The sequence below is a fragment of the Tachysurus vachellii genome, chromosome 18 (genome assembly GCF_030014155.1).
Source record: "Tachysurus vachellii isolate PV-2020 chromosome 18, HZAU_Pvac_v1, whole genome shotgun sequence".
NCBI classification, from domain to species: domain Eukaryota; kingdom Metazoa; phylum Chordata; class Actinopteri; order Siluriformes; family Bagridae; genus Tachysurus; species Tachysurus vachellii.
The window spans coordinates 17,211,422-17,236,667 of record NC_083477.1 but is presented as its reverse complement, the minus strand read 5'-3'; the positions used below and the strand labels follow the sequence as shown (position 1 = coordinate 17,236,667).

Sequence of the window (25,246 nt, the reverse complement as noted above, 5' to 3'; positions counted from 1 at the left end):
GCTGTTCCGTACAGGTAGCGTGGCCGAGCGGTCTAAGGCGCTGGATTAAGGCTCCAGTCTCTTCGGGGGCGTGGGTTCGAATCCCACCGCTGCCAAGTAGAATTTTCTCTGCAGTAAAACTAAGATTATTTATTCTCATTAATTCTAAACAAGTTAATTTAAGTTTTCAAATATTTCTTGTTCAGTCTCCCTTTTCTGTACTATACTTTTCTGTACTTCAGACTATATGAAGTAAGTAGTAAACACATCATTAAGAGGAATCTAATGTCTTAGAGCAGCAAAAGAACCAATACTATGTGGAAGAGAAAGAGACGAAAAACATATGGAAACCATATAACAGCTAACTTTAGCTTGTATTTTTCATGCCAACATACACAATAATACATCATATCATCCGACAGAGGGCGCAGTTATAACAATTAACCAGCCAATTCGTTGTATTTTAGTTATTCTGTATCAGTTAATACATTGATTTATTTTTATATGTTTTATATGTTTTTAAAATCCCAAAAACAAAATACATGCAAGTTTATAAAAGCATACCCAGTAGATGGCAGTGTTTTTTGAACACAGTACATCAAACGATAGTTTTATTTTACTACTACTACTAAAAAATAAAATAAATAAATAAATAAATAATAAAAAAATATAATAATAATAATAATAATAATAATAATAATAATAATAAGAAGAAGAAGAAGAAGAAGAAGAAGAAGAAGAAGAAGAAGAATACTTTTATTTTCATAGTTTATGCTCAGGCCGCGGGTTTTACTTCCCATGTCAACGATTAACATCCGGTTTATTCAGGTTCAACGCCGAAATCAAAATATTTCCATAGACGTTATGAACCTCAACCCGAGTTGATCTCTTATTAAAGCTTATTTTTTTAGGTCGTTATATCAAGCCAGATGGCTGCTTTACCTCCGGGTGACCCTCAGCTGGTCGCCATGATCGTAAATCATTTAAAAACCCAGGGACTTTTTGACCAGTTCAGGAGAGACTGTTTAGCGGATGTCGATACAAAGGTAGGAGGAGTTTCTATGCTAAGCTAACTGGCTAATGGCACCGGTTCCGAATTCGGTTTATTGTAGCTTTGTTTACATTGACGTTCGAAACGCTTTATCTATTGTATATATCCATGCACCATGTAGTTACTATATAAACACCGTGGGTGCTTCAGAGCGTTTGTAATGTTACAGAGCAAAATTTTCCAGGCTAGAAGAACTAATAATAATAATAATAATAATAATAATAATAATAAAGCAGGAATAAACAATATTAATCAGACAAAATAGAAATAAGAATCAATCTTATGTTTGTAGAAAGGAAACAAAGCAGAATGGCTTAATACGAACCCTACAGTAAGTCATATAACCACTTTTTAGGTTTTGTGATGCTTTTCTGCTTAACACGGATGTAAAGAGTGGTGATATGAGCTACCAGTCTGTGGTTTTTGCAGCACTCAAAGCACCAACAACCGCTAAAGTCACCCGAGATCACAGTCGTCTCCTCAGTTCAGATGTTTGACGTGTTTCTGCACAATTTTAGGCATTTCTCTGCTTCCCTGAGCACCTGATTTTAGATCGTTTACATTTAGGAGCAAATCTCCCTACTAAAGTGATTGCCTTAGTTGTACGTTTGTTTCAGCCTGCGTACCTTCACCTGAGACAACGAGTGGACAACTTTGTGTCTAATCACCTGTCTAACCACACATGGAGTCCTCAACTCAACAAGAACCAGCTGAGGAACAGCATCAGGCAACTTGTGCTGCAGTACGTATCATGCTGACCCGGTTTGCACTTTTTTTTTTTTTTATATCTCATTCCTGAGATGTCAGGCTTGTTACCATGACAACGAGTCTCAAGAATGGATGGTGTAATCCAGCTAACTAGGCTGTAGGTGTTTATTGTTGTTTATTGCTTGTTGCAGGTCAGGTTTGCTGGAGCAGGGAGTAGATCGTATCGTCGCGCAGGTCGTCGACCCCAAAGTTCAGCACATCTTTCGGCCACAGGTAGAACATGTCGTCCGTCAGTTCCTGTCTCCCGGCAACCACCTGGAGGAGGAGCCTGTGCACGGCCTTGCACAGGTGATGGAAAACCAGGAAGCTCAGCTGCTCTCTCCGGGTAACAGAGATCACGCAGTCCGATTCATGTTCTCTCCCTCTCTCTCTCTCTCTCTCTCTCTCTCTCTCTCTCTCTCTCTCTCTCCCCGCTTACTTTCACCTACTTGTTTAGTCAATCACTCTTGCTCTGCTACTTTCCCTTTCTCTCTTTCTTGTTATCACACCTCCTAATTATCTGTCACACTTTTGTTCTCACCTTCTTCACATTTTTTTCATTTTCTCTCTATCTGTGTCTCTCTTTATACATGTACGTATGTGTGTGTTTGTGTTTGTCTTTTTGCTCTACTCTGATAATGGGTGTTTTTTTTTTCCCACCCTCTTCATCAGCGATCACCCCGGCTCCAGCCTCAGACTTCACCCCTGGTCAGAGCCACGATCCATCTTTTATAAAGCCATATGATGGAGGAGAGGAAGACATGAGCCTTGTAGAGGAGGATGAGAAGGAAGGCGAGAGGACAAAAGAGGAGGAGGAACAGGAAGTTAAGTTTGTAGGCGATGAAGATGAGGCAAGCAAAGAGCGAGTGAAGGAGGAGGAGAGCCAGGAAGAGACAGAGATGGAGGTGGATCAAGAGAGGGAGAAGCAGAAGGAGGTGAAGAAAGAGCAAGAGGAAGAAATGCGAGAGGAGGAGGAGGAGGAGAAGGAAAAGAAGGGAGAGGACAAAGAAAGGAAAGGAGAGGACGGGAAGGATAAGAAAGGGTCGGGGAAGAACAGGGAGGAGAGCGGCACAGACAAGCTGCACATTCGACAGAAAGCAAGAGAACGACTAAAAGAAGGTAACATGGGGTTTCTTTAATCTACTGTACCATTATACACGATTTACACTTTCACACCTCTTTTCTTCTTCATCACTAAACCACAAACCTTCCACGTGTAATTAATGAAAGGAAGTCAGACAGGTGTAAGTTACACCCATGACGTGTTGAAACAGAACAAAGACAACCGAACGTTTCATAATTTTGAGCCGCAGTGACGTTTACCAATTTCTCTGGATTTTCTGTGTGTGTGTGTCAGAATACTCTCTGGAGGACTCCGATCTGGAGGGGTTGAGCGACATCACGGTGAGTTCAGTCCACACAAGCGACCTTTCATCTTTCGACGACGAAAGCGAGGACGAGGAACCACCTTCCGAATCCACCGAGGAAGGAGAGATCACCTCAGAAGGTAATCCATTTGTTTATTTACAAAGCCCTATTAAATCATGCTAATAAATCTGATTGGAGATTAGTGTCAGTAGATCTGACACTAAAAGCAACAAACTACTTTGATTTATTTCACATTTATTATTATTATTATTATTATTATATTATTATTATTATTATTATTATTATTATTATTAGGATTTCCCGCAGAAAATTTGTTAGTTAAGGTGGTAGGGTTGGGCGGGGGGGTGGGGCTTCTTTGTGAGAGAGACCACAGACTCTACTACGATTAACAATTATTAAAACCTGGCACGTGCAACCTAGCTAGCAGGTGAAGAACTCAAACTACAAAATCACCAGCTAACTTCCTTTCAATTTGCAAGAACTATAGACTAATACAATAACAGGCTTAAATAAACCCAAAACATAAGTCCACTTACAGTTCTCACGGACACGCGTTTTATCAACTGGCTAGTTATCCTCCAGACAGTGATGGACCACGTCTGTCTCTCATTTCGGCCGTGTGGAACGCGTGCCCGCTCGCGGTGTGAAGCGCGTCTGCGCTATTCTCCGAGATGGACTTGATGGCCTTTTGTGCAGCGGAATTTTTTTTTTTTTTGGACGACCTAGTTAAGGCGGTAGGGTTTCTCAGCTTAGGCGGGCCGCCCGAACTGCAAAGTGCTGCGGGAAACCCTGATTTATTATTCCTTATCTTCTAGACTTTGTGATTTAATGGAGATTTTAACAAAATCGTGTTGTACGTTCCTATAAGAGCTATTAAAGGATTCTTCATTTTGCGTGCAGATGACAAGGTTCAGAAGAAAGCTACAGGAGAGGAATCTGACGAGAATAAGGAGAAAAAACCCCGGGGTTCACGTCAGGGCTACATTCACAAGCCTTTCCTTTACTCCCGTTACTACAGCGACTCCGACGACGAGGTTACAGTGGAGCAGCGGCGCCGTTCTGCTGTAAGTGAGCGATGAAATGTGAAGAAATGTAGCTACACCTGCAGTTTCTTACCATCTTATACCGAAGCCTGTACTGTTTTTTTTACTCTTGCTTGTTTTTTTTTTTTTTATTATTATCCAGGCAAAAGACAAAGAAGAAAGACTTCTGAAGCGACAGCAGAACCGCGAGCGTTTTGAGGAAAAAAGAAGACAGAAGGCAGTTCAGGCAGAACTACATGGTGTGCCATATTCACATTAGTCATCGTATTCGTCATGTTGCTGCTATACGATTTTTGCTTCATACGTTTCTTTATTTTCCTCTGAATAGAAAAGGAAAAGCTGGAGGTTCAGAGACCTCAAGCGAAAGAAGCACGGAAAGAGAAGAAAGTTCTGGAAAAGAAAGTGGCACTCAGCAGAAAGAGGAAGCGAGACTCACGGTGTGTGTGGGGGGAGGTGGGGGGTTTGGGTGGGGGTGGTTGTGTTTGTCCACCTGTATAAGTTTTAATTTTTGTTTAATTTATTTTGAATGCAGAAAAGAGGAGGACAGAGGCAGCAAGAAGAAGAGCGACGGAGATCCTGAATCCGTAAAGAAAGACGTGAGTCATTTGTGTCTCCATCAATCTCTGGCTCATTCTTTTTCTCAGCCCTCGTTAGCTATTAAAAGTTTTCAAACGTTGTTAAAGTTATAGTCCCTAATGTAGAATTGTCCATGTAGGATGCAACGAAGCCTAAATCAATCCCACTGAAGCCTGTTAAGAAGCTGTCCGAGGAGGAGCAGCGGAGGAGGAAGAGCTTTTCAGAGGATTCGTGCGAGCCACGCAAAATCCTCGACAGAAACCGTACGCACTCGTTCATCCTGGACCTGGAGCTGGGTACCGAGGAGGCACTCAGACAGCGAGGTGGTGGGAAGAACGAGCGACACGCTCGCAGAGAGAAAGAACGAAAAGAGAACGAGAAAGAGCGTGGCGTGTCGGATGAGAGAGCCAGGTACAAACAGAAAGCAGAAAGTAAGAAAGGAGGCGATTCTGCGGCAGAGGAGAAGGAGGGAGTCGTATCGAAAGGTACAGCCGAAGACAAAGCGGAGAAAAAAGGGTCGAAGGTTAAAGGGGACAAGAAGAGCTCAGTGCCAGCAAGGGAGGGTAGGCTGTTTGTGACCGAGGGATCAGCCCCAGAGGAGGGAACAGCCAAGGATTTGAAAAAAGAAAAGATTCCCTCAGAGACTACGAAAGAAAAAATAAAAGGAGTGAAATCACTGGGCATCAAGACTGACTCCAAACAGCAGCATCGTCTGGATCCCACTGTTCCCATAGAGGAGAGGTCTGAGGCTGAGGCTGCTTCTGATTTCAACAGGAAGAAAGACAAGCAAGCTAAAGATGTTTTGAAAAGGTCAAAAAGCCACCCAGAGGTTAAATCTCTTGACAAGGTCAGTGCCAGGCAAGATGGCAAAGATGTAGGTGCTGGTAGAAAAGACAAGAGCTCCACCTCCGAGGCTCCCAAACATAGCTCAGACACAAAGATCAAGAATTCAGAGACGGGTCCGAAGGTGAAAACTGCGTCAGAAAAAACAAGATCCAAGTCCAGAGACGACTTGAAACCTCAGAGTCCGTTATTGACCAAGACCGACAAGAAAAGCCAAGGTCAGGAAGCCAAGGATAAAGCAGGAATGGCTCCTTGCAAGACAGAGTTCTCCAAGGAGAAGAAAAAGGAGGGAGCGATGAAAGAGTACAGGAGAGTCTCAGAAGATCGTGTTGAGAAAGGGAAGGATGCCAAGAGCACAAAGAAAGCGAGTGAGAAGAAGACAAAAGAGAACAATGAGAACGAAAAAAGAATCTCAGAAGCAGATGACCTTTCATCCAGTTCCTCCGTCCCATCAGCAGTAGCCGAAGAGGTACAGAACGGAGATGAAATTGCTTCTCAGCCTTCAGGCACTCAAGCGCAACAAGTTTCAGAGTCCCTCACAACATCTGATCTTACAACTCAACAAGACTCGGATTCTCTTGGTGAATCAGAGCTCAAAACCCCACAGGTCTTGGAGTCCCTTACAGAGACTCCCGTCTCAACAGCACAGGGCATAGATTCGGCTGTAGAGTCTAATTCCACAGACCAATCCAACTCGGAGACTCTTAGAAGGTCTGACCTTACTTCAGACTCACAAGCTATGGATACTGGGTCTGATCTTGCAGCCTTACAATCCGCAGATGTGGAGATTAATCTTAAAGCCCCACAAACCATGGATACGGAACCTGGACCTTCAAAATCACAAGCCAAAGATACAGAGTCTGATCTCGCATCTCCACGTGCCAGTGCTGCAAAATCTGATCTCGCATCACCACCTGTCTGCGATGTTCCAAAGGAATCTCCTGAAGAATTACAAAGTGAACCTACAGAGTCTGGTTTTGCCACTACACCTTTACAACAATCCTCAGTTTCTGCTCTTACAGTCCATCATACTGAAACATCAGACGTAAAAGCAAAGACTGATCTTGCAACCCTTCAGTCCTCGGACTCAACCCCAGCATCCCTTCTCAAGGTCCCTGAGTCCTCGGACTCCATCCCCGAGTCTGATCTCGCTGTTGCCCGGCAAGTTTTTCAGGGTCCAGGTGTGCTTCCTAATCCGGTTCCTGCTGATGCTAACAACACCTCCGTCCCAGACGACATGTACGATGCCCTGAGTGACATCACACCAGATCCTGACGACGACGAGGAGGCCGCCATGAGACTGGCCGAGAGCCGGCCTCAGCCCCGTCCCATCCCTGCCGAGGCTGACGCCCTCCTTTCCTTGATGGATGTCTGTACGTCTGCAGCTGCACGTACCACCGCCATCGTTGTGTCTGATGCACAGGAAGCTGAGAGTTCATTCCGGGATGCAGATATAAAGATGAAGGAAGCGGCGCTCACATTGCTTTCCATGGATCCAGATCAGGCGGTTTTGCAAAGTTTTGTCGCTGAAGATTCACATGTTTCTGAGCAGCCAATGGAGTCTTTGGCATCAGATCCGGTTGATGTGACAAGTGCAAAAGAACCTTCTAAAGAAGCTGCAGATGAGTCTGAAAGCGAATCTTCTCCACGTGACTCAGAGGCAGGAGACAATCACACTGAAGGTAGTGCTTTTTGTATTCACTCGTTTGTGTTCCAGATTATGCAAATATCTCTTTCTTTTGTGTTTAATCTGTTCTAGAGCCTACAGATTTGGGCTTTGTCATAGAATTGGTCCAGATTATTCGGTAACCTATCTAGATAGCAAAGGGATCAGTGTTCTGTTCCAGGTCAAGATTTTGCTTTTATTGCCCGTGTTTTCCCTTTTTCACCTCTGGATTATGCAACTGATATTGATGTTGCCTCTCTGGGTTCTGGATAATGTTCAACCATGTTGTTTTTTTTCTTCAGCTTTAGCCAACACAGCCATTGTATTAAAACCCACAGACACGGTGTCAGAGGCCGCAACATCTGAGGTGAGATTCATATCATATCTGGTACAGATTTTGTCTTTACCTCTTGTGGCAAGTGTATTTAACAGGACAGGTACCAAATGACCTTGAATGTGTCCATATGTTCAGATCCTCAAAGACGAAACTGAATCAAAAGCGATGTCTGACGTTTGTAAACCAGAAATCTCTGCTATCGATGAACCAGCTGGAGAATCCAGTAAGTCTAGCTGTTTACCTCCTGTGTCTAATCAGCTATATTTGTATATATACCTTTTGGGAATTATTCACTGGGATGTGATTAGGGCTGGGCGATAAAGCGATAACGATATGTATCGCGATAGACACATGATCGATATCAATAAAAAATGTGTTCGATAAAACGTTAGATATTTTTTATTCTTCGTCAGAAGAAAACAGAGGTTGCGAAGCAAGTTTGGTTGCATTAACAAAGGCACTCACTCTCTTCAGTAACCGGCAACTGAACCGGTGTTCATTGTGACTTTAGACTTATGTTTACATTTGAATTATTTGAGTTTTCCATGTTTGTTGACAGTTCTGTCTTAATAACTGAGGGGAATATGATCAGAGGAGGGTTAAGTTTAAAAAAAAAAATGTTTAATTGTAATATATTTTTCTTCTGGTCCTTATTTTAAATGGGTCATAAAAATATAATTAATTATCGATATCGACCGATATGAAACACTGATATCGTGATACAGTTTTCAGCCATATCGCCCAGCCCTAGATGTATATAGTGATATACTTTGTTTTACTGCTTTTAGCTGAGATCGATGCCTGCCCAATACATACACACAGTTTGAGTGAGCACATGCATACAGCTGAGGCCACAAAGGTAAGTCTGCTACTCGTAACTAAAATGTCGTTTTATTTTGTATTAATGTTGAAATCTGAATGTGTGATTTTCACATTACAAGCAATTTAATGATAGTTGCATGCCTGTTAGAGTAGCGTAACCTACCATAAGTACACTAGCACATGGACAAGTACTCGTGTAGCATGTGTAGAATAGCTCCAGCAACCAACAGACAAACGTCTGTAACTGTTCGAGGTGCTCGATTATCTCTAATAACTTAAGTTTTACTGAGATGCATGTCTGCCAGAAACATGTGAACCAGCACGCTTACCTAAAATGTAGTATGAAACGAGCGAAATACAGCAGCTGTCTTAGTTTCCTCACAATTTCCTACAATTGTGACTGCTACTGTCATCAAAGGTTACAGGGGTTGTTAGTGTCAGCGACTTTGACTGTTTAAAAGATTTTAGTTATTTGTGCTAGACACTTCTTAAGTCTGCTGTGTGTCTGACTACAGAGTGAAGCAGAGAACGCTGTGCGAGAGGTTCAGGTACAGGTGGCAGAGGCACAGGTGGCAGAGGCACATGTGGCACATGCACACGTGGCAGAGGCTCAGGAGGCACAGGCGCACGTGGCAGAGGCTCAGGAGGCACAGGCGCACGTGGCAGAGGCTCAGGAGGCACAGGCGCACGTGGCAGAGGCTCAGGAGTCCCAGGCTCAGGGGTCCCAGGCTCAGGGGTCCCAGGCTCAGGGGTCCCAGGCTCAGGAGTCCCAGGCTCAGGAGTCCCAGGCTCAGGAGTCCCAGGCTCAGGAGTCCCAGGCTCAGGAGTCCCAGGCTCAGGAGTCCCAGGCTCAGGAGTCCCAGGCTCAGGAGTCCCAGGCTCAGGAGTCCCAGGCTCAGGAGTCCCAGGCTCAGGAGTCCCAGGCTCAGGAGTCCCAGGCTCAGGAGTCCCAGGCTCAGGAGTCCCAGGCTCAGGAGTCCCAGGCTCAGGAGTCCCAGGCTCAGGAGTCCCAGGCTCAGGAGTCCCAGGCTCAGGAGTCCCAGGCTCAGGAGTCCATGGCTCAGGAGTCCCAGGCTCAGGAGTCCCAGGCTCAGGAGTCCCAGGCTCAGGAGTCCCAGGCTCAGGAGTCCCAGGCTCAGGAGTCCCAGGCTCAGGAGTCCCAGGCTCAGGAGTCCCAGGCTCAGGAGTCCCAGGCTCAGGAGTCCCAGGCTCAGGAGTCCCAGGCTCAGGAGTCCCAGGCTCAGGAGTCCCAGGCTCAGGAGTCCCAGGCTCAGGAGTCCCAGGCTCAGGAGTCCCAGGCTCAGGAGTCCCAGGCTCAGGAGTCCCAGCCAGAGATACCAGAGGTTCAATTGCAGGAGGCAAAAACTCAGGAGTCCCAGATACAGGCACAGGAACCTCAGACACATGAGGCACAGGAAATGCAGAAGTCCCAGGTACAGGAGACACGGGCAGAGGAGCTGCAAGTTCAGCAGAAGCAGAGTCCAGCGGAGAAGGAGATACAAACTCAGGAGACACAAGTGCAAGACGTGGTAGAGGTGCAGGAGGCACAGGTGGAGGGGGCCAAGGCACAAGAAGCTAATTCGCCAGATTCCCAGACACAGGAGGAAAATGCACCTGATGCTCAGGTGACAAGTGTGCCGGAAGTGCAATCCCAGGAGGCACCGACACCCCCAGCACGGAGAGGCCGACGTCCTAAATTGGTTAAACAAGCCAGTACGTTTTACACTCGCGCGTGTGTTTCATCTTGCACATTCTGTTTGCACAGTACCTTAGAACAGTAAATGATACACTTATTTCTTTTTGTTCCCACACTAGAAATTGTACTTGTCTAAATAGAGCCTGTTCTGTTCCCTCCTTTCAGGTAGCACATCAAAGTCAGACGGACAAGAAGAGGACAAATCTGATGTGTCCGAAGTGGTAAACAGATCTATTTGTAATTCAGCAAACATGTACACACCTTTATCCGAACGGAGTAAGATAAACACACCTTTATCTGTTTTTTTTTTTTTCTTTCATCAGGATGATCGGCTAGACGGCAGAGCGACCCGTAAAGGACGACGGTCCAATCAGAGAGCAGCGTCCACCAAGGAAACTGGTATGCGTTTGTAACCTGCAAGTGAATGTCACTCTGCCGTCAGTGTATTACGAGCCACTCCTCAATATGTTTTGTGTTTCAGCATCGAAAGCTCAAACCAGTCAGAAGGCCAAAGACACGGAGGCTAGCAAACAATCACCGAAAAATGTGAGGACGTCATGTGTGTGTCTATATTTCTTTTCTTGTTGTTGTTGTTGTTGTTGTTTATAAATCATAAATATATATATATATATGATGTGTGTTTGATAGAGTGAGGATGAGGAGGTTGAAGAAGGAGGCAGAACAACACAGCAAAGATCATCTAAGCTCCCAGACTCTTCAGAGAAAGAAGCCTGTGAGTATATACGCACACACACACACACACACACACACACACACACACACTGTTTTGCCCTTTACAATAAATCATTCATGGTGATGTTTTAGCAAAATGAACCAAACTTAATTAGCGGTGTTTATTTATTTATTTATTTATTTAATGCCTAGCATCCAAGCCTGAAGAAGCTGAGCCAACTGAAGAGGAAGTGGAGCAAAAAGAGGTGAAGAATTTTACACGTCCAACCTTTTAATGAGGTATACTGAATCTGAGTTCTGATATGTGTGTGTGTGTGTGTAGGTGCGTAAAAGAAGGCGTTCTGGAGCTCAGACAGCCGCTGTTGGTAAGTGAAGTTACACCACACTGGTAAATCAGACTTGATGATTAAAACCATTTTACAAATCTCAGTGATTATAGCTGGTTATATGGTGTTGATATTATACTAGCTTACACCTATCTTGGTGTACCAATTCGACGAGGCTACACGTCTGAAACGTTCACAGAGTGTGAGAGTACGGCGTAGTATTAATCCTGCATCGATCCCATCACGCTGCACATTTACATTAGAATTCCCAGAAAACGCTCCACATCCTTCTGACACTGACTCAGGTCACTGACATTCTTAATAAAAGCACAGCAGCACGTCCACACCGGTGTGTCTGTGACACTCTGATTTACTTTACAGCAAAACCAGCACTGAGAAGAAAGAGGTCTGACCAAGCAGAGGATCTGGAGAAAGTGGGAAACGTGAGTATTTTTGTGTGTGTGTGTGTGTGTGTGTGTGTGTGTGTGTGTGTGTGTGTGAAGGTTGATATTAGTGCTTTTAGACAAACAAAGAATTGGAGAGAGAGTAAGGCAGAGAGAGAGAAATATAGTTGAGGTGAAAAAAAAGAGAAGGAGAAACAGGAAAAAGAGAAAGAACAGGTTTATGTGTATTAGCAGTACTCACTCACTCACTCACTCACTCATCTTCTACCGCTTATCCGAACTACCTCGGGTCACGGGGAGCCTGTGCCTATCTCAGGCGTCATCGGGCATCAAGGCAGGATACACCCTGGACGGAGTGCCAACCCTTCGCAGGGCGAACACACACACACTGTCATTCACTCACGCAATCACACACTAGGGACAATTTTCCAGAGATGGCAATCAACCTACCATGCATGTCTTTGGACTGGGGGAGGAAACCGGAGTACCCGGAGGAAACCCCCGAGGCACGGGGAGAACATGCAAACTCCACACACACAAGGCGGAGGCGGGAATCAAATCCCCAACCCTGGAGGTGTGAGGCGAACGTGCTAACCACTAAGCCACCGTGCCCCCCTATTAGCAGTACTGTGATTTACTATTTCACTTAATGATCAATGACACTACAGTAGTATTTTTCTCTCTCTCTCTCTCTCTCTCTCTCTCTCTCTCTCTCTCTCTCTCACATTCAGTAACATGCTTATAAACTGTTCACTGTGTTTGAAGGAAACTGCAGCTGAGGAGAGAGACGAGGAGCCTGTGAAAAGAGCACGGCAAGATAGTGGTACAAGAAATTGTGCACACACACTTGATATGTAAAAAAAAAAAAACGTGTACCGTTGTCTTTCATCGTCCTGCTCTTCGTTATGTGTCTTTTTAGAGAGTGTGACTGAGGAAGAAGAGGAAGGAAATGAAGAGAAAAAGGAAGACGACAGAGACACAGAGAGCTCTAAAGATAAGGCTGTGAGTTGATCACACACTCTTTTCTCATCACACACACACACACACTACTCAAGCATTTAATAAGCACAAAATAGCATAGTATCATAAAGTTTCCTTTTATATGGAGAATGCCAACAATGCCACCTTTCTTCTAGGAGGACGAGGAACCCGTGAGAAAGACTCCACGCCGAGGACGATCCTCAAAAAACACTCCTAACACGGATGACCCGGGTGCGACAGAACTGTCTGTCTCTGGTTTGAGATTGTATTGTGCTCTGCTCCATTCTCTATAATGTAATTTATTTATTTATGAATTTTTACACAGCAGCTTCAGAGAAGAAAGAAGGAGAGACCGAAACTGGAGATGACGACGAAAAACAAGAAGAGGAGGAAACCAAAATTAGGGCCACAACACGTTCTGCATCTCGGCTGGAGGCTGAAAAGTAGGACTACTTCTTTTTTGGTTACATGATAATACATGATACAATAATGCTAATTACCTTCGATTTTTTTTTAAATGTAGATTTATTTCATTGGACAGTAATAGGCACTGGGCTAAATGAATAACGTGCCAGAAAGAAAGAGTTTGTTTCACAAAGTAAGGGTTTGTCACAAAAACCATGATTTTCATCCTGTAATTTTTCTTGTGTGCAGAAATAAGCTAAATAAGCCATCGACCAGAGCAGTGAGCAAACTGAGTGGGAAAGAAGAGAGCTCTCCAAACACACGGTGTGTCTCCATAGTAATTCTAGTCATACATAGATATTTGTAGATTGTCTTGTTAAAATGATATCTTTTGGATAACTAAAAGTACGAGTGGGTGCGTGCGTGGGTGTATGAGTGGGTGAGTGGGTGCGTGGGTGTATGCGTGGGTGTATGCGTGGGTGCGTGGGTGTACGAGTGGGTGCGTGGGTGCGTGGGTGTACGAGTGCGTGCGTGGGTGTACGAGTGCGTGCGTGGGTGTACGAGTGCGTGCGTGGGTGTACGAGTGCGTGCGTGGGTGTACGAGTGCGTGCGTGGGTGTACGAGTGCGTGCGTGGGTGTACGAGTGCGTGCGTGGGTGTACGAGTGGGTGCGTGGGTGTATGAGTGGGTGCGTGGGTGTATGAGTGGGTGCGTGGGTGTATGAGTGGGTGCGTGGGTGTATGAGTGGGTGCAAGGGTGTATGAGTGGGTGTACGAGTGGGTGCGTGGGTGTACGAGTGGGTGCGTGGGTGTACGAGTGGGTGCGTGGGTGTACGAGTGGGTGCGTGGGTGTACGAGTGGGTGCGTGGGTGTAAGAGTGCGTGGGTGTGCGAGTGGGTTTGTGGGTGGGTGTGCGAGTGGGTGCGTGGGTGTATGAGTGCGTGCGTGGGTGTATGAGTGTACAAGTGGGCGAGTTGGTTTGTGGGTGGGTGTGCGAGTGGGTTTGTGGGTGGGTGTACGAGTTGGTGCATGGGTGTAGGACTGGGAGTATGAATGTGGGTCTAGTATTTGGTGTGTAACTATAGAACTGTGTGTATGGATTATACTCATATGAAATAACATCTGTCTCTCTCTTTCTCCCTCCCTCCTTCCCTCCCTCTCTCCCTCCCAGTTCCTCTCGGTCTCAGAGTGCTACTGCAGTGAAGGGCCGTAAGGGCGAGTCAAGTTCTCCGACACCTCGGACCCGCGCCGGCAACAAATCTGAAGAACCACCCTCAAAGAGAACCAAACGATGATGTAAATTTGTGTATATTATGTGTGTATGTGGGTGTGTGTGTATGTGTGTGTGTGTGTGTAGCCCAGTCAGCTTTATGTTAATGATGTATTCCTTGTTTGGTGCAAACAGAGTAGCTTTGTGTGGCTCTTTCACTGTAATGACATGGTCGTTTAACGTGATCACACCCAGCTGCAGATGTCAGAAGGAGATGTGTGTATAACCTCACAGACACACTCCTGCTGACCAGCTTTATGCTCTCAGGATTGTGACCAAGCAGTAAGTTTTAGAACCAGCGTTTTTAATGCTGTCATGTCTGTCTATTTGTCTTCTTGTGTACAATATATCTCCAAGTCTACACAACATTTTGATCTCTAAATATATTTTCAGAAAGTTGGGGACAAAACCACATTCAGCTTACTTCCAATACAATCCCAAAGAGTTCTAGTGTGCATCTGCAGAAAGTCCTAGATCTGAAACATGTCATGTTTTCTCTACAGGACGCAGCGTGTTTTGTTTTGTCATTCCAACAGTACTGTTTCCTGTTGGGAAACATGAAAAGCTCATGTTCTAGAACTCTCTATGATGCACTCGCCGGTGTATATTTCAGTAAGCACCACCCTGGGTTTCACTAGAGTTCTAAATAGTCTCGGTGGAAACGTGAGAATCAAATTCCGTCCGTAGCCATACTGGTGGGGAAATGTGTACTCTAGCCTTTGGTTGTGTTTCAGAAAAGGTATCCATTTTTATATATATATAAAAAGGGGTAGGGGGGGTTCGGGGTTGTTTGCGGAAAATATATTGATTAAATGCATAAGGTGTAGCTCAAAGCAATCCACAATCCTGAGTACAGTAGTATCTATTCTCCTAGTAAAAATGTTCTAGGTTCTAAACGCTTTTTTTTTTTTTTTTTTTTTTTTTTTTAACCACCCCCTCCTCGGAATGTACTCAACTATATTTGCTTGTTCCACACAGTGAAACACGTTTAGATTATTATGCATTTCGTGTCATTTTGTCGTGTATCTGCTGAGCCTGTTGGCATGTTCAACATGAAGACACTCATTCTGTGAATGTAAAGAACTGAGCTATTTCTTTTATACATTTAGCTTTTATTATAAAGGCCACTGGGACCATGAATGTGTACTGTGCACTCCTTCATTTCTATCTGTTTTTTTTTTTTTTTTTAATAACCAAGCTTCTCTACTCCAGGTTTTCTTCCACTTGTTGAGTAACTTGATTCTCCAAATCTATAAATCGTAGTCTAAAAAAGACTCCAGCGTGTTTTAGTTACTGTTTTCTGTAATATGCATTATTAGTTTCTTAGTCTTGGGGTTCTTGTTCTTTCTATGGTCTCACATCCTCTGGTTTATGGGAAATAATTGAGTACCCAGCCCTCATAGGGAGAGCTTTAGAAAGCCATGTCTTTACCGTGTACCTGAAGGACATGAGCTGGGATTGATTGAGAACATCTCAGTGGTTCTGTTGACAATGTCACCAGCATAACTACAGTTTCAGAGCTCACTGTTTCACTTTACCAATTTCAGACACCAGCAAGTTGGTGAAAGGGATCGAGTTCTACAGATCGAGTTCAAACGTTGTCCTGCAAACAGTGTAGAAATCCAGTTGGAGACTGGAAATAAATCAGGGTGCGGGGTCTGGTATCATAAAACCACAATTATATACATAACTAGCATAGTCTGAGTTTCTCTGTCTATTTGTCTGTTCATAGTTTCCTTGCTCTACAGGAGCAAAACGAAGAGAATGGACTTTTCCATCTCAAGGTCTGATCAGTTATTTCCATCAGCTACAACCCAGGCCTTGAAATACTACACCTCTTTCTTTCCAGTGCATGCCTACAGGGGGCAGTCTAAACCTCTAGAGTTGATTACTACGAGAATTATGGTATAATGATATAGTCATTATTTCAAATCAAATCAAATTTTATGTGTCACATACACACACATACAGCGTACAACATGCAGTGAAATGCTTTTTGCATCTGTCCGGTATTCAAACATAAGGAATGCAATTTGGGATAAAAAAAATATAACCAAGAGGAAGTAGATAAATAAAAAAAGTATAAACTATATAAAAAAGAAACTATATAAAATATGAAAATATAAGTGAAAAATAATGTATATACATATTTATAAATATACATAAATGCGTATGGTTTTTAATTATTGTCCTTAAAGTGTCCATGTGCAGTATAAAGTGTATTTCGGCTATTTCTCTGTAGAATTCTCTCTGACTATAGAATAAGACAAGGGATTTCTTTAAAAGGCTATATGACCAAAAGTATGTTGACACTTGACCATCATGCCCATATGGACACACACATACTGTGTGTGTGTGTGTATATATATATATATAGAGAGAGAGAGAGAGAGAGAGAGAGAGAGAGTGATTCTTAAGCTCCCCCCGTAAAACACAATAGCTTTGAGTTTACTTTGGTGCTTGGGCCACTAAATATAATAACTTTTGTAAATGGTATTATGATTTGCACCATTATAACAAACCTGGGGAAATATCGACCCCTTGGCTTTGCTTTACGGACCTCTAGGACTCGCTGGGCCACTCCGTGAGAACCAGTGCACTAACACATATGGCTACATTCATACATGAGTATTACTTCCCTACTGTTAGGATATTGTTAAACACACACACACACACACACACACACAAATGCGCACTGTGAACAGACTGGACGGAGCTGTTACCAAAATACGCACACAGCATTTCTGTTTCTCCGCCTTCACACACACACAATCACATTTCTTTGTGCTGTGATAAAAATCTTACAGGTCGTTTCTGTCCAAATGACGGATCGGTTATGCAAAAGAGAGGAGAGATTGCCTGTGTCTGTAGCACTGTGCAGATATTTATCACATTCTGGTAGCCAAATGCGCCATGATGATAGGAATACAGGGCAGTGTTGACTTGTGTGGCCACATTTGGCTGGTCCATGTGTAGGAAAGTGCTTTTTTTCATAAAACCTATAGCTTCTATTGGTGAAATAAAAGCTAATATATTATATATGGGGTTTACATTTGGTATGAAAGGCCCGTTTGATGAATTTAAACATTAAACATGGATTTACATTTTAAAACGGCTACTAATGACGCATGATGAAGATTTTTCATCCTCGGTAGGAATGGATGAAGCAACATCTTTTGTATCAGTCCAGTTTCCAACAACTCATACTGCCATGTTCTGTCAAAGTTTTGATTATTATTATTATTATTATTATTATTATTATTATTATTATTATTAGTAGTAGTAGTAGTAGTAGTAGTAGTAGTATTTATTATTATTATTATTAGTAGTAGTAGTAGTATTTATTATTATTATTATTAGTAGTAGTAGTAGTATTTATTATTATTATTATTATTAATTTTAATTTTTCACATTTTATTATAAGTAGTAGTAGTATTTATTTATTATTATTATTATTATTATTATTATTATTATTATTATTATTATTATTATTATTATTTAGAAGAAGAAGCCACGCACATTTATACTGCACCAAAAATACGTGCTTCAAGAGCTACAACTTTTTTATTTTAATCTTGCAATTAAAGAAATTATTAGGTGTTCGGCTATTTTATAGGTTTTCATATTTTTTGTATGATCAATATAAATTTTGTACCGCCTATTAACCTGAGTGTTTGTACAATAAACTGTTTTATTTTGTTTTTGTTTCCCCCTGAGAGTATACTGGGTAGATACCCAACATTCCCAGCATTCATTTTGTCTGTGGGGAAAGAAAAAAAAAAATAAAATAAATATTAAGGAATATTACATTTTGGTGAATGTGGAGCTGCCACGTTCAGCAGGTCAAAATCAGGGATTGTTTATTCTATCTATCTATCTATCTATCTATCTATCTATCTATCTATCTATCAATTGCGGATTCTGCTCTGAGTATTGTCACTTCTATATATATATATATATATATATATATATATATATATATATATATATATATATATAATTAAGTGTATTTTAATGTTGTAAAACGACGAGTTCATTTCATACTCCGAAGTGTCCACAAGGTGGAGAGAAAGACACACTACACCCTTCATTATTGCAGCATATTTCGTATTTATTTAATAAGAAATGGATTAATTATCAATAATGCATCAATAATGGACTGCATGTGAAGTCGGAGAAATTTACATAAAATCTCTGACAAAAAAAAGAAAAGAAATCGGATATAAAATAAGAACTGTGGATGCTTACAAATGGGTTTTTTCTTTCTTTCCACCCACTGTTTCATGCTTTGATATGACCTGTAGCTGAATGAACCTTTTTTCTTATTTAGACTAATACTGCAGCTGAATTGCGTAAAATACTGTGTTATTACTGTTATTATTAATAGCAATAATACCAATCATACTATTTGTTTTTTAATTAAAATTTTATCTCCTTAAGAAGCCGAAGAGAAATTCTGATTGTAATTTGGTTCGTAAAAATATTTACTTATATAAATACATTTTATTTTGTTTTATTTATATCACTGAAATGTGTCTAATGAAGGTGTAATAAATTAATAAAATAAGAGCCACGATCAGCAATATAAAACAATACTAACTGACAATAATAACATCATTCATGAGGAATTAAAGTTTCAGGTTAAAGAAAAATAATCACACTTTAAAAAATCTTTGTTTATAACCATTCCAGTCTCAAATATACCGGAATATGATGGAATAATATTTAATTTGCTTAAAAGTATGAAAATTTAATATGTTTTTAATACAGACATATGTATGTACTTCCTTTTTTTAATTAAATAATTTCTGGTCATTAAGGTCTATAATGCTTATTTTATCCTTTTCTCAGCATTTTTATTATAAGCAGATTCTTTTTTTATAGTGTGCTCTACAACTGAAAGACTTTTAACTACCTATTCAATGAAATAGCACTAGTCAGCACTACAAAAGTCAAAACCTACAGGATATCATGTTCAAATGCATGTATGGAAACGTGGATAACGATTGTGAAATAACAATAATCTGCTTATATATATATATATATATATATATATATATATATATATATATATATATATATATATATATATATATATATATATTCAATCAAATTAGAAAAGCAAATTAGGCGAAGTAAATCCCAATGGGTTCATTATGAAATGAGATGACATCAGTTATTATACTAAATATTTACTTTAATATCAATATAATAATTAATATTATATACACACTGGATATGACTGAAATCATGTGAACAAGGTCTCTAAACAAGGTCCTAATTGTAATTTTTTTATATGCGCATGCCTTAAAATGAGCTAAAATTAATATATTTATATTATATACTATATTTATAAGGCAGGGTAGGTCTATGGTTTCTGCATAAATTAAGCTGTTTTTAAATTTCATGTCTTACCTGTAAAGTATAGCAAGATCTGCAATAGATGAGCACTGTTACGTCATAATGTGTATAATATTAAACGTGCATATTTTGGGCATTGTTATAGATAAGACATATATATATATATATATATATATATATATATATATATATATATATATATATATATATATATATATATATATATATATATTCTGGTAGAACCTCGTAAAAGCATTTTACTCTGATCTATGGCAGTAATAATGATAATCTGGGAATCAGGATTACTTGCCTACAGAGTATATACAAGTCTATATATTCGGTAAACGTAGGCATTTAAATATACCCATGCTATACGCATGAACGCCAACATTTTCTGTTCGTCTTGACTAATTTGATGATGAGTTTCTTGATATACGTTTCGGAGTGATGAATTCAAATGGCAACAAAACTGCTTGCATTATAGTTCTTGCTTGTTCTTTACACACGCACCACATATACTACACTAACCTCTTTTTTTAGGCTATTTTCCCCCATTTCGAGTTTTTTGCTTTGCTTAAAAAGAAAAAAACAAGTCAGTTGCCTTTGACTCAAAGTAGTGTTCGAATATGCAAATCCATCCGGGTATTGGATCGCGTACTATTTCGCCATATTCTTTAGTGCTGATAGAGTGCATGGGGTTTTAGGGCGTATCGATGATGACGCACTAGAACCAATCAACCCGTTGCCGTACTGCGTCCTGGCCAATAAGAAACAGATCTTTTTTTTTTTTGGTTACTCTGTGATGTTACTCACAGGTGAAAGTGGGGACGGTTAGGGCTGGCTCTGTGTGCTGTGTATGTGTGTGTGGGTGTGTACGTCTGTGAGTGTGTGTGCTGTGTCTCTCTCGACGCAGGAGCGCGCGGTAGCGACGTGGACCGAAATGAAAGTCGCGCGCCACCGCGGATCCATGGAATAATGTTGGAGTAGAAGGGCGCGTGACGAGTGCATGAATGCACACACCCGATACGACCTGGTCTTACTTTTATATTTGACCTCAATTGCCTTGTTATAGGCTTATTTTTGTTTACTATTTCTAGTTATTGTTGTTTGGGTATTTGGTTTCTTACGCGCGCGATGGCCGTGCGCAGCAGCTCCTTTATTCCTTTCTCTATTCAGGCCATTTTAAACAGAAAAGGGGTGGAAGAGGAGGAAGAAGAAGACGAAGATGAAGAAGAAGAGGAAGAAGAAGAAGAAAAAGACGAAGGAAGGCGCAGATTGAAAGAGCTCGATATGTGTTTTTCGAAAGGCGCGTGCTGGAAAATATTCGGTGGAACGCATGAGGAGGAGGACAGTGATAGGGGGCAAAAGGAAAGGGAAAGGGAAAGGGAGAGAGCGCGTGTGGCGGCGAGCCACCACAAGAGCTACGACTCAGACTCTGGGCTCAGCGAGGACCACCAACACGACCACCACCACCACCACCTCGATGATGAACGTGAGGCGAAAAACGGATCGTCGCGTGAGGAGCGGGACGGCTGTGACTCGCGCGCATTGGATGAGAGTTTTCACGACGAGACAGACCGAGAATCCACAGCTGCGGAGCAAGCACGAGAACTTAGTGACTGCGAGCTATTAGCCAGCGTGTCCGGTAAGTGCCTCTCGCACCAGGCCACGTTTTCACCGGGGCTGCGCGAGACGAAGATGCTTAATGAGCTGCTCTAATAAATCCAGCCTAGAAATAGAACCCATATTACCTTATAAACCTTCCCACATGTACCAGACATTTAAAGGCAGAAATTCGTTTTTGCAACAATAAATAAGTTTTAAACTTTCCTTAAACGTCTTAAGTACATGCGCGTTCTTTATCTTGGTTTACCTTCGTTTACAGTGGAACGCGTGCACTGATTGGCACTGATTTGTTCTTTCAACAGTAAATAACTAATTATTTGACCAATAAGTTTTAACGCACGGTATATTATCATCCTTCATGCATCCATTAGCATCCTAATAGTCATGCCTTTAAATATGAAGTTAAGTGAGATTCAGATGCTGAGTTCATCTCAATGTTTAAAAATATTAAGATGTTATTGTTAGTTATTATAATAAGAGCACTTAGGAATATAATAGAGCAGATTTTAAGCAGAGCAAAAGTTTTTAAAGTTCTAGATAAAAAGTAAATGTAAACTTTTAATGAAATGTTTACAGATTTGTAAAGATTTGTACATTGATCATCAAGTAAAAAATGTTCCTGGAAAAAAAAATTATATATATTCCTCGCGGTTTGCGTGCAATGGAACATTTCAAAGTGGTTCCAGGAACATTGTTGTGCAAGTGGTTGTGAAAAGGTTCCTAAAGGTTTACTAAATAATATATACAACTCTTGTACTTCTATGATAAAGTCATATATTGGTATTTAAACACGTGTGTGTGCTGGGGGGAACAAATACGTTTTAAAATGCAAATATGAATAAATCATTTGAAAGATTGGTTACTAATTATTTTGCTGTTTTGGTGCAGATTGTAATAACGCAGAGGAAAAGGTCTCAGAGCAGCCCGGCGGAAAGCAACGTAAGAAACGCTCTCGCGCAGCCTTCTCACACGCGCAGGTGTTCGAGCTCGAGCGCCGTTTCAGCCACCAACGCTACCTGAGCGGACCGGAGCGCGCGGACCTGGCGGCGTCGCTGAAGCTGACGGAGACACAGGTGAAGATCTGGTTCCAAAACCGCCGCTACAAAACCAAAAGGCGCCAGATGGCCGCGAGCAGCGCCGCGTCTGCCGCTGCCGCCGACTTACTCCTGCCCGCTGCCAAACGCGTGGCCGTCAAAGTGCTCGTGCGTGACGACCGCAGGCAATATTCTCCCGGAGAGCTCCTGCTCCTGCGCCCGCCGCCGCTCCTCGCGCTCCAGCCACCATCTTCTTCATCTTCATCATCATACTGTTACTACTATCACCCGAACCCGTACTGTGCGCCCGCTTGGACCCTGTCCGCGTCCTCGTGCGCTGGGAACCAGTGAACCAGGCACGAGGGAGAAAAAAACCAACAACAAGAAAAATACAGAAGTGCTTTGTTTGTTTGTATGTTTGTTTGTTTGTTTGATTGGATTTTAAGCTCCCAACAAGTACAAAAAGGAGGGAGACACAAGACACTGCGTTCAACTGTTTTAAGCTGAAACAAACCTAAAGACTGAATGACATCACTTTATTATATTATTAATGCGATACTTTTTGGTATTATTGTTATTGTTGTTTTTATTCCTGAATGTATATGGGAAGTTACGTGTTTCCGTTCCTTTTCTTTTTTTCTGTTCAAAGCGTACTGGAAAGCAGTAACGCGTCACTTACAAACAGAGAGACATGTGTAGGTGAAAACGGTAAGACTCCAGCACTTCTGCTATATAATCTTATTCTTGAGCAACTGTGTGTGTGTGTGTGTGTGTGTGTGTGTGTGTGGCCACAGATGAAGACTAGTATTAGTATGAAACGTTGTTGCTGTTTACAGACTGATACAAAGAGGCGATCATTAAAACACACATGAAGCTCTGCGTGTGTGTGTGTGTGTGTGTGTGTGCGTGTGTGTGCGTGTGTGTGTTGTATACACTTTGTCATTGAGCAGAAAGGTTTATTAAAGGTGTTTAAGTGACAGTTGAGCTGTTGGGTGTCGTCACATTTCTATTTAAATGGACGAGATTCTATACCTTATTAAAATATTTCATCTGATAGAATTTCCCATATTTTATTATTATTATTATGATTATTATGACTATTATTATTATTATTATTAATATGTAATGTTAGCCTATATAGATCTATCAGGCTTTGAGAATTTGTGTGTGGTTGATGAATGTTCCATCACAGGGCTCATGCGTTATTTTTATGTTTTATGGCCCTGCGTGTGTGTCCTAGACATTTCTGTGAACGTGTCGTTAAGGTGATTTAAATTCCCCATACTGCTTTAGTTGGTGATTTAATGCGACCCTGCACGTGCCGATGAGCTCCACACGTCTGGAAAAAAAAACAAAAAAAAAACACCACCACCAAGAGGCACAGCAACGGATTAGTTTAATTACGCATAGATTGTTTGTCTTTTTAAACCATGCTATTTTCTTAATTCTCCTCAAACGCTGATACGCTCGAATTGTTTGATGGGGTTATTATCACTGGGTTATTGTCTAATTTATTCAATCCTTCAATTCCTTATGGTGTTGATCATCGAGGGTGTTTTTGTCATGGATAGATTCATTGATTATAACAGGTTTTATTAGGCTCGTAAAAGACAATTTCCAGTGACGCGTTTTTTTAATAGTCGATTTAATAATAATAAAAAAATACCATACATGCAATATTACAAATTATTATTTGTATTATTTTTAATAATGTTATACTAATAAATAATAATAATAATAATAATAATAATAATAATAATAATAATAATAATAATAATCCCCGTGACCCGAGGTAGTTCGGATAAGCGGTAGAAGATGAATAAATGAATGAATGAATAATAATAATTATAATAATAATAATAATAATAACGCACAGTTTTAATCACCTTATTTTTCTTCTTCTTATTATTGTTCCACAACCTGAAATTCAATGATTAATTCATGTCGCGTGCTTCTCAACACTGCACAGCAAAACACCTTCTAAATATATGCGCATTTGTGGTTAAATGCGCATTTAACCAGTTTTTTTCGGTTCAGTTTCCACGACAAACAATACATATTTTGTATAGAGTTAATATCTTTTAGATGCATTAAACGCATTACTTTTGCATAAGTAGCACAAATATTTATGTTGCTTTTTTATATTGTATTTTAATGTCAGTCCCAGAGAGCAGTGAACTAGGAATGCACCCCGCATTCCTAGTTCACTGCTCTCTGGGACTGACATTAAAAATGACATTATGACTGACATTAAAAATTTACACGTTTCGGTCTTTCTTTTCTGTCTGAGATTTAAAGGAATCCTGTAATTCTATGCACCGCACGAGACCTTTGTGAAGTGTGAAACCATGGCGGATTGAAAAATTTTAAAATGTAATATTTACTCTAGGTAGCTAAAGTAAACGTGTCAGATGTTTCATGGACACATTTGCATTAAAAACCGTGTTATTTAAAAAAGCAAAAGCAATTTCTAGCCAGTATTTGAGTCACGCTCTGTAATTTATGTGTATAAATGAGGACTGTATTTTATTTAGGTACTGTTCAATACTTATAAGATCACTACACATTGGGAGACTGATGACTCATGAGTTACTATAAAGATATAAAGGTTTGTCAGCTTGATCACACACGTTGCACTCATTACATTTTTAAAAATCACTGAGTTGTTTTGAGAAAATATGACGTCATTTCCATTAAGGGAACATAGTGAGCATCGATGCTCCCTATTTATTTTTTGTGTACCATTATGGGATTTCTGGGACAAACAAACTTTCTAGTGTATTAGGAGGATTAAGAGTGACAGCCCTTAAAATTGCCACCACCCTGATCAGTGACCTGGCTACTGAACTAGAGAGCTGATTGAGACGCACCCAATATTTTAGACTGTTTTTACAAAACTGTGTCATTTGATTCCTTAGCTGTTGTCCAGCGAGTGCTGCTTGGTTTACTTTCCCTGAATGAACATGATTGTACTCTATGTTCATTTACACTCTCTAGAG

At 41.2% G+C, this 25,246-nt stretch overlaps 2 protein-coding genes and 1 non-coding gene across 3 annotated transcripts; all 3 read left to right on the top strand.

Annotated features, from left to right (window-relative positions):
* The first annotated feature begins 13 nt into the window (after window positions 1-13).
* On the top strand, window positions 14-95 carry trnal-aag (transfer RNA leucine (anticodon AAG)). The gene has a single exon. It is a non-coding gene; the product is annotated as a tRNA-Leu (tRNA).
* A 689-nt stretch (window positions 96-784) lies between these two features.
* Window positions 785-15,366, top strand: bod1l1 (biorientation of chromosomes in cell division 1-like 1). Its single transcript, XM_060893185.1, has 27 exons — window positions 785-1,025; window positions 1,648-1,772; window positions 1,930-2,123; window positions 2,450-2,896; window positions 3,135-3,284; window positions 4,067-4,230; window positions 4,352-4,448; window positions 4,538-4,646; window positions 4,742-4,805; window positions 4,925-7,310; window positions 7,597-7,661; window positions 7,767-7,854; window positions 8,420-8,490; window positions 8,969-10,166; window positions 10,315-10,370; window positions 10,473-10,548; window positions 10,631-10,695; window positions 10,798-10,882; window positions 11,035-11,087; window positions 11,165-11,207; window positions 11,550-11,611; window positions 12,338-12,395; window positions 12,492-12,574; window positions 12,709-12,784; window positions 12,879-12,996; window positions 13,208-13,282; window positions 14,128-15,366. Exons 1-27 carry the CDS (start codon window positions 909-911, stop codon window positions 14,249-14,251), a joined length of 6,249 nt encoding a protein of 2,082 aa, XP_060749168.1. The 5' UTR covers window positions 785-908; the 3' UTR covers window positions 14,252-15,366.
* A 5,062-nt stretch (window positions 15,367-20,428) lies between these two features.
* nkx3-2 (NK3 homeobox 2) lies at window positions 20,429-23,866 on the top strand. The gene is made up of 2 exons (XM_060892449.1): window positions 20,429-21,232; window positions 22,102-23,866. Exons 1-2 carry the CDS (start codon window positions 20,722-20,724, stop codon window positions 22,596-22,598), a joined length of 1,008 nt encoding a protein of 335 aa, XP_060748432.1. The 5' UTR covers window positions 20,429-20,721; the 3' UTR covers window positions 22,599-23,866.
* Window positions 23,867-25,246: the final 1,380 nt, after the last annotated feature.